The 9,914-nt window shown below is 33.0% G+C and overlaps 1 protein-coding gene across 2 annotated transcripts; it reads right to left on the reverse strand.

The window, feature by feature from the left end:
* Positions 1-4,597: 4,597 nt before the first annotated feature.
* On the reverse strand, positions 4,598-8,932 carry LOC106770956 (tetraspanin-18). 2 transcript variants are annotated; one of them, XM_022785043.1, is made up of 7 exons: positions 8,590-8,932; positions 8,226-8,325; positions 7,841-7,921; positions 7,631-7,735; positions 5,664-5,867; positions 4,949-4,997; positions 4,598-4,844 (listed from the first exon to the last, which is right to left on the reverse strand). In XM_022785043.1, exons 1-6 carry the CDS (start codon positions 8,787-8,789, stop codon positions 4,956-4,958), a joined length of 732 nt encoding a protein of 243 aa, XP_022640764.1. In that variant the 5' UTR covers positions 8,790-8,932; the 3' UTR covers positions 4,598-4,844; positions 4,949-4,955. The 2 variants fall into 2 exon arrangements, with proteins under 2 accessions (XP_022640764.1, XP_014512298.1); XM_014656812.2 differs by having other exon boundaries at positions 4,598-4,997.
* Between the last annotated feature and the right edge of the window lie 982 nt (positions 8,933-9,914).

Here is a 9,914-nt window from a genome sequence, read left to right on the forward strand (position 1 = left end):
AATCCATAATGAAATTACAGCAGAATAGCCCTAGATGCTTAGCTCTCCATGAATGGAGTAGAATACATGATGAAATAAGAGAGAGAGAGAGAGGAGTGGTGAATGAATGAATGAAGTCCCCTGGTCTCTTTATATAGGGCTTGATTGGGCTTGAACTCTGAATATTCAGTTGACAGAATCTTTTATCTCATATCTTCCAAATAACTAAAAGATTTAGATAATTATAACATTATTTGGAAGATATTTTTTGTTGATATTCCCAAATTAAATTAATTCAACAACTGAATTTTATCTTTTAGCTTATCTAACTTTCCAAAATTGCAAAAATGCCCTAAAATTTCCTCTATCTACACTTTAGCCCCTTCAGAATTCTTCAAAATTACACCAAAAGCCCCTATTGACCAGACTTTGACCAGACTTAAGCAGTGTTGACCAGCTTTGACCAAATGGATGAACCAATGGGATGTCGCCATTTGTCCGCCTATTCCTTCCCAATTAGGGTTTCAGATTGGGGAAAAGGGCTTCCCCTTTGCTCCTGTCGTTGCGCCGCTGAGGAAAGAAACGCGAGAAGGAATTTTATGCCTGCGCCTGAATTGGAATTAATGAAAGACTTCCTGTGTCGTCGTTCTTGTCGGAAACATGGAGGCTCGAGAATGTCAAAGCTACCATGGCGAGATTGATGATGGAGGTTGTGATTTTTGGGTGTTGTTTTTTGTTTGCAGGTTTGAATGGAGGCAAGCGATGAGATTCTAGATTTTCCTCGAAGACGAAGGTGCTGCGAGGGAAAAGATTTTAGGTCGCGACTTTGGGTGTTCTGGTTTTTCCTGCAGGGCGTTGGTGGCGGTGAAGACTGGTGGCACGATTGTGATGGCGGCGACTTCTATGGAGATGCGAAGACGACTATGGTCCGGTGAGGTTGATGAAGACGAAGGAGAAGGTGGTGGTGCGATGGTGATGTGCGACGACAATTTCTCCTGCGTGTTTGATGACAGCTTACGCGAGATGAATGGAGGAAAGTTACAGAGGCTTGTGGCGCAACAGCGGCAGCGTCTTCCCGACGGCTTCACGACAACACAATGGCTGGTCGGCGTGACATGGTGATTGCGATGATGGCTGCCAGTGAGGACGGTTGCTAGTGGTGGCCTGGCAAAAGTAGAATGGCAGTTAGGGTTTGGACTTGGCAATTAAGGTTTCTGTTTGGAGAAGATGATGATGTGTCAAGGGTGGTGATGTGGCAGCTTCTCAAAGGTTAGATTTGTGTGTGGAGGATTTGGACATGTGGCATGATCTTAGACAATCTGATTTAGGAATGGTAGGAGGGTTGTCTATAGGGAATTTAGGGGGTGCAAGGGTAAAATCTGACTATTTGGCCCATTTGTACATTATTTTCTAAACAAACCGATTTTAGGCCTTAAATTGGAATTTAGACCAATAAAGCTCTAATTTTAGCTGCACAAATAAATATTAGAACATCCAAGAATAATTTATGCAATTAAAATCACTTTTTAAGCCCTTTTTATTTCCAAACACACTAAATCCAATAATCATAAATCCTCTTCAAATCAACCATTTAAGCACAAATGTCTTATCAAAAGTTTGAATTTTAAAGCATAAATGTGGGCATAAATATGCATTCATCAAAAGGATACCAGGATTGTCTAGTACCAGGAGTGGTGCGAATACTCAACTAGTCTAAGGTAGGGGAAGGTTATTCGTTGATTAGGGATACTAGGAGTGGTGAAGAATACTGCATAACTAAGAGTGGGTGAAACTCAACTAGGCAGCATATCGGTGGATACCAGGAGTACCTAGGGATACCAGAAGTGGTAAGAATACTCAGTTTTAATCTTGTTGAAGATTATAGTGGAACCCTCTACAGTGTTAGAAGAGATTGGACGTATCTCGGTGGAGCGAACCAGTATAAAAATGACCGTGTGTTTATTATTTTATTCTCTTTAAATGCTTCTCTTACAAAACCTATAGTTTAGTTTATTTAAATCTATATTAAAACTCTTGTTATTAAACGACTCTTTATAAAAGAGAAAGCTTTATTAAAAGGTTGCAACAAACATTTTTCAACTATTGAAAAGTAGTTACTAGAAAGAATTTATTGTTTAAACTAATTTCTAAAGTTGAGCGTTTAACAACTTACGTAAACCTTTTAATCCTTGACATAAGTGTTATACTATCTCCTTTGGGAAACGTTTTCCTATATAACTCTTCAACCCCGCTTCTAGTGTTTTTTCAGGTACTTCATTTAATATCCTTTAACTCTATTTCGCTTATTTCACATTTTTCCCTTTTTTTAACTAAAACGATTAGTATTTCCCATCAAATAGGACTTGTACACGAGACCTTTACCCCACCACAACAAGCTCTAACTAATAAACATATGGTAATTGTATAAAATATTATTTATTTTATTAACAAACAATATTCCAATCACACATTCAAGGACGTTTACTCCCAAGGTCTTTAAGGCTTGTCCTTGCACTTAGGAAAATATTAATGTATATCATGGAATATTTGGGATCAAAGCAAAATATAAAATATTTGCACAACTCACAAGTCACTATTTGTATGTGATAGTACTAGTTTAGTTGTAATTGGGATGCTATAACTTAACAATACCATAAGTAGAGTTGGTAAAATTGATGCATTATGAATCCATAGAAATCACAATTTGTAGTCCTTTAATAACATGTTGGCTCCCATTAGATCATATTGAAGCATAAATGAATTGGAATCACATGCCGTAGCACATGACGACTTCTTATATAGAACTATTAAATAAACATTTATCAGAGTATTTTATATTTTCCTTCTCTAAACTCGTTCATGGAATCCTCTTAGGGATGGAAGATAATGAGAATTTTAACTATTTTAATTCAGAATCTTATATGTTCATTCTCTTTTTTTCTCATAGACACAACTCATATTCTCTTACCACACATGGAGTGTCAACTAAGTTTGTGGTTCAAGAAATAAACGCTTCAAATGCTTGCAAGAAATTCTTTCAAAGGTAAAAGTATTTAATTTTTTAAATAAAGAAACAAGTGCAAACTCACCCATAATCATATAAAAATAAAGGTGATCATTGTAACATTTTATTACTTTGAACTTAGAAATTGGATTTATTTGCCTCCGTAAATCATGGAAAGATTCTTACATTACACATGACCCAAGAGAAATGAGAAGTGTTGTACTTATATGGTAATAGATACATACTGATCGAAATGACATGACTGATAATCTAGCTAATCTAAACATGTTAGGTTTAAACAAAAATTAAACTATAATTACATCAACCCTAATCAGAAATCCATGAAAAAATTATAAATAAATCCATGAAAAAATTATAAATAAATATCAAAAGTATGGTTGTAAAGACTTTTACAATATATTTATTAAAACATTAATTATTTATGTATTCAAATCCAAATTAACTTAGACATTGGAGTATATTTAGTAAATACACTTTGAAGTACATGAAAATGACAATTGAAAAATAAGCAACCGAAAAATTGTTTGAAAGAGACATTGGAAACAAATTCCAATATTTGCAATCTGTTGGTGCTGAAGCCTTAAAGTAGAACAAGGAAAAAAGACCCATTTTTTTTCCAATGGATAAAAGGTTGAGAATATTTCTCGATGACCATTCGAGGAGAAATTTCTAACCAATCTAGAAAATCATGGTATCTACAGCTAACAAATTGAATCACTGTTCAAGTCCCGTGACAGCACCGTGGACCACGTTCCACGAGACAAGCTTCCAAAATTATTAAGAATAGATCAGTGAGTGCAGTTTTGGGAGAGTACAATCTCTCATAACTTGTCATTTTTCTATAAAAACAGAAACAGAGGAGAAAGAGTGTTGTGAAACGTACTTTGCAGAGTAGAAGTGTATGCTTTTGTTTATTCTTCCCTTTTTAAAACATAAAATGAAATCTGCAGTTCTCTCGAGGAACATATTCGACAAAGGTTGTCATGGTCTACTAAGCCAAAATACTAACATACGATCTCAGTTAGTCCAATAATCAACATCGTCCTGTGGTAGTAAGAAATGGTCACATGGATAATTTCTAATACATCCAACAGAGGAATATAATATTAGCTACACTTCCTTGTATCTGGAAATTAATAAACAAACAAATAAATAAAAACTTCTAGTATGAAACAGAATAGTATAAATCAAGTGCTAATAATAATGGCATAGCATTTTACCAGCGAGAAACATCATGTGAATTCAAACTGTCCTGATTCACTGAAATCTTCACATGGAAAAATTATTCCCATTTTATTAAAATCATCATATACCTATATAACTAGCATTTTTCATATTCTAAAATAAAATTAAGGGAGAAAAATATCGTGTGCAATCAAGCGTAAGAACCATAAGATACTGAAAATTTGCCCTCCGATTTCACTTGATGTTGAGTCATGCTAAGTTCTCAAAGATACTTGTTTTCCACACTGCAATATTTTCCAACCAATTCTGCTTTTTGATATTTTATACAAAATTACGATATTTGTTTTTTGTGAAAAAAAAAAACATGAATACCGACACATGAGAGACGTATGTTTCACGTGCACCATATCCAAGAATATAGCTGTATGCGTGGAAATTGAGCAATGTCAACTAATGTTCTGTGCTGCAGACTGCACTAGCAGTAGAGACATGAGGAAGGTGCTTACATTGGGTCCTTTGTGATGTAGCTTTGTTATTAATTTTTCTCTTATGCTACGCTATTTAAGTACAAGACACTCTTAAACTTCAATCGAAAGCTCGTTTGGTTTTACAACACATATACCACCACTATATTTTGCTTACATCATAATTTTTCCTGAAATATGAAAGTAAGTACAACATTAGAACCAAAGATATACATGTATGTACGCAAATGCCGACACATCATTGAATTGCTTGATGTCTAGTAGCGGTGATTGCCTGAAATTCATGGTTGGTAGGTGCTCTTATCACCATGGTTCAATCCGTACTGCAAACATGAAATAGTCATTCCTACATTACTAATGTTAAGAGACACTTCAATAACAGCCATGCACCACGGTAATTTCATTACATGAGTAGTAGACACACCTATGTATCAAACTAAATACAAAGGAGAGAAGAAAAGATACTACATGTAAATTCACTAAATGATCGACAAACAAACATTTTTGAAGTCTCAAAAACAAGTTGGAAAACCATAAATTTATCGATCTTTATCCTAAGAACCACATGCTTAGAATGGAGAAAGCGTTGATGTTGAGCCTGTGTAATAAACAGAAATTCCTCAAATTTCTAAACCCAGACTACATATCCTTTCTGTTTCAAACAGTATAAATAAAAATAGTTTCATGCAATGACAACAGACTACTGAAAACGTAATTTTTCGAAGCAGGTATCTATGACAGATCAGAGTTTAGAATAATAAAACTATAAATCTAAAACCAAAAATACTATATGATAATATCGAAATTAATAAATGTCACAAATAATATGTACCAATGGAAAAAGATAAACAGAAAAAAAAAATGGAACTTTTAGTTGATAGTTGATGACAAACTCTTGACAAATCACATTATATTTCCTATCACTGAAAGACTCAATTCCATTAAAGGTTATCAAAGAAATTAAGGTTAAGACTTCAAGACCAGCGTACCTTTTCTCTCATTCGTGAGCTCCAAATATCCGAGTGATTTCCTCTATTATCAACTTTGCCAGACCCAGATGGTTGGCCAGATTGAGGATTTAGTAGGGGTTCCCAACTTCTACCCCTAGCATCACATTCATCCTCATAATCAAAATCAGTCGCCCGAGTAGACACGGTGGCTCGCAGAATTAATGCCAGTAGTAGAGCCAATGCCTGAGGTTGACAACAAGAAAAATGAGCAAAAGCATTAGGGAGGGAATGGAATAAAAGAAAATCCAGAAAATACTTTACATTATCCAGAATGGTTGTTATATGGATAGTTAGATTTTTTATTGATACTATTTTCATGAGGATTCAAGCAAAATTCTGGAAATTTAAAACCAATGATTATATAAATCTCAGGTTGTCTTTGTAACATGTAAAACACGGACATGAAGTATGCTAGACACAATTTGGGGTAGAATTTTGTCTAGTTTTCCTGTTTCAACCTTAATCAATTAAAAATATTAGCATATTTATACCAGACTCTGCCTCCAAACACTTTCAGTATTTGTCAACAGAGCATTAAAATCTAAAATAAAAAAGAGTTACGGTCTCATGCCCAACTAAGGTAGGGACAACAAGAGGTAAAGGATAAACAAATATTGTAGGTAGAAGAAAGCATGTTAGGAAGATCACTAAGATGCTCATTGGATGCTTTATTATTTGTTCAATAGCTAGTATTTCTTATTTAGGGTAAAAAGATCATCATAATAACAAATCATGTTTACTTCTGTTTATAAATTGCAGTAGCTTAGTTAAAAAAAAAAACATATAATTGAAATAAAAGAATAACACAATTATTTTTGTTTATTAGTCCCGCTGTCACATATGAGTTTTTTTATATCTCAAAATATTTTTCATTTTAAAAAACTAAGAAAACATAAATTGTTTTTCAACAATACCCTCTTATATTAAGTCACCTAAATACTTAAGTAGATTGACAACTACATTTAATAGGGATTTATTTTGTCCTAAAAAGGTTATATATAACACCAATCGGTGGTATTTAGTGCAATGAATAATTTTCTTAAAAACTGTGTATAACTTAAAAAAACAAATCAAGTTATGAGATAAAGGAAGCAATTAATGTTCTGCTGTAAATGCTAGTATAGTTTAGAAAAAATTCATAAATTTCGTCACTGTCTCTCATACTCACACCAATACTACCAATGATTCTTTTAATAAAAACCTTATTACCTTGTGAATGTTATGGAAATGGAAATTTTCATTACCTTATTTTGGAATCTTCACAATAAATACATAATGAGTAATTCAAGAATTTCAAAGGACATGTTGGGTTACCACAAAAAACTAACCAACAGAAGTTAGAATGCAACCAAATAACCAAAGCAATAGTTTGGAGGATATAATAATAACATATATAGTCAGGAAAATGGCAATAATTCAAATTCCAAAACCAAATTCAAGACATAACTTCTCTTTCCTATTATGAACTTTTGTTACATATAATTACTGAAACCAAATTAACCAAAGGCTACAGTGACTGCATTCTATAGAATGTAGTGTTCTACAAAGTTAATAACACCTCTGACTCCATCCATAAATCTAGTGAACAGGGTGAAAGATAACCTAAGACAGAGCTGAATTAATATATATGTCCAATCCCTTACACAATTAAAGTTAATGAACTAAAAATAACAACTTAAGATAGTTGAATAACTGGTTAGATGCTTGAAAAAAATAAGACTGACACCTAAATGATACAAGTTATAGACGATTCCAAAAAGTTTAAAAGTATTAATAAAGAAGCATCAACTTCAGATAATATATAATAATGCATTTTGTTGAACATCATCATGAACAAGCTTGAACTCTAAAAAATGGAGTAGTAGACAATAATTCATTTACCAATGAGTGGTGAAGAAAAAAAATACCAGATACTAACACCAAAACAGCAACAGTAAAGAAAATACCTGAACCACGAGAACAGTAATGCCAACCCAAGTACAGATATCTATATTATCTTCGATGAAAGTTCGAAGCTCGTCAAGTCGACCGGTTGGATCAAGTGGAATATCCTGCAAAGACAATAATAATTAACTATAGACCTCAAAAGAGGAACACAAACGCGAACTAGTGTAACTGTGTCCATAAATAACGTAGGGGAAGAAGAAAGTAAGAACCTTCTCCCAATCACTATCAAGTGCAATGAATCCCACCAGAGAAGCTTCCAGCAGAAGAAGCACCGCGATGAGTAGAGTGTACTAGAATTTTCCAAAGGGTCAAGGAGTGAAAAGCAAAAATAACTTTCAACATTTGAAATAAAAAAAGCAGAGTAAAAGCTACTACTTCAAAGCATTCAAGACAAGTTTACTCTACTACTATAAAGCTCAATAGATTCTAAACCAAAAAGTTTTGAAAAACAGTCCCCAACGGTGGTTTCGGCCACCTAGTCTGTAATTTCCCACAACACGAAAAAACAGTGACCCAAAAATGCGACCGCAATTTAAAACCTTGAGCAGCCAACCTTTATTACGAAAATAAACATTCAAAAATTGAGTGGGATACAAAACACAAGCAGCAACCATTAATCATTTCAGCTGCAATGCAACCCAAGAGAGAAATGCATAACACCAAAATTCCCACTCCCAAGAAAGCGTAGATAAACCTGCGAAAAAGAGTTCTGCATTAGAAACGACAAAATCAAATAACCTTCTAAATCTAAACCTTAGCATTTCACGTACCTGTTGCAATCTCATCATAGTTTAAAAAAAAGAAAAAACTAAAACAGTAGAACAATGAAGTACTAAGTATTAATTCCCGACGCGAAAGTAGTTGATAACATTTACTCTAATAATAGAGTTGAAGCAGCCGAATGAGAAAGGGTTAATTAATTAGCAGAAACAGTGAGAATGAAAAAGATTAGCGGTACCATGGGGCGGGGAGAACGATCGAAATGAGATTGAGATAGAAATCGAAAGCGTGAGGAAGAGGAGGAGGAGGAAGACGATGCTCCCATTCGTTGAACATCCATATGGAATAGAGCAAAATGGAAATGCCAACGAAGGATTGAAGGAAATTGAGGAATTTGAGAACGAAAGCGAGCGAAACGTGACAGGTATTGAAACGCATCGTATTTATTAGGGTTCCCTTATTATTTCCCTGCGTATGCTGAATTCAAGATTTTCACTGATTTGTTTATCGGCAACTCGGACGACTACACCACATTCGCAGATCTCCTCCTCCACACTTTGCCTTCCACTATTTCCTATTCTTTATTTCAACTTTTTTAATTTTATATATATATATATATATATATATATATATATATATATATATATATATATATTTATATATAATAAACAGAATCTTATTTATTTATTTTTCGATCAACAAGTACGAATCCAATTATAATTATAATCCCATGCCCCTCTCGAGACATTTTTACTCTCAAATTTGTACAAGTTTTCCTAAGAACAAGTTTATACATTTAAAATCTAGTAAATTTAACTATTTTAAATTTATTTTTTATTAAAAAAATATATGTTTTCGTAAATATTAAAATAAAATCCAATATGATTTATACCAAAAATAAAATGGTATGGTGGTTACTTCTCTTTATTTAATTCTAATTCATAAATTAATTTATTTTTTTTCTTTTTAATATATTTTAGGGATAGTTTTGAATTAAGAGAAAGAGGGTAAAAATAAATAAATAAAAGTTTATTCCATGGTTAAGTAAGTGAGAGAGCAAAAGATTTTTTTGAGTATAAGTGAAAAATATAAGTATGTGCGTGAATTATATTTTATAAGGAGTTTGTAAAACATGGTTATTATGTGAAGCATTAGGAGTGTAATGACAAGTAATCAATCCAAAAATGAGATGTTACAATGACTATATGATATAAATACAAGCTTTTGATTAAAAGTGTCTGAGTTTTAATGGGTCATTAAGACCTTTTTATTGGTTAAATATGTATACAAGCCTCTTAAATTCAAAATTTTTTATTTGATATAATGACTTGACTTATTAGAAAACTGATTAAGTTGTGACTAACTTATTCATGCAGGTGGAATAGATTTGGTGATGATTAGTCCTTCGTCTGAGTCTAAATTTACTTTTCTCTATAAATAGGATAACCTTTTTATCGGGGTTGTAGGCAATTTTTATTACTATTATTTTTAGGGTACTGTAAACTTATTTTATTGTGATGTCATTCTAGTTTTTTTATTTTTTGTTACATTATTGAAGGATTT

This window comes from Vigna radiata, chromosome 8 (genome assembly GCF_000741045.1).
Source record: "Vigna radiata var. radiata cultivar VC1973A chromosome 8, Vradiata_ver6, whole genome shotgun sequence".
Taxonomy (NCBI): domain Eukaryota; kingdom Viridiplantae; phylum Streptophyta; class Magnoliopsida; order Fabales; family Fabaceae; genus Vigna; species Vigna radiata.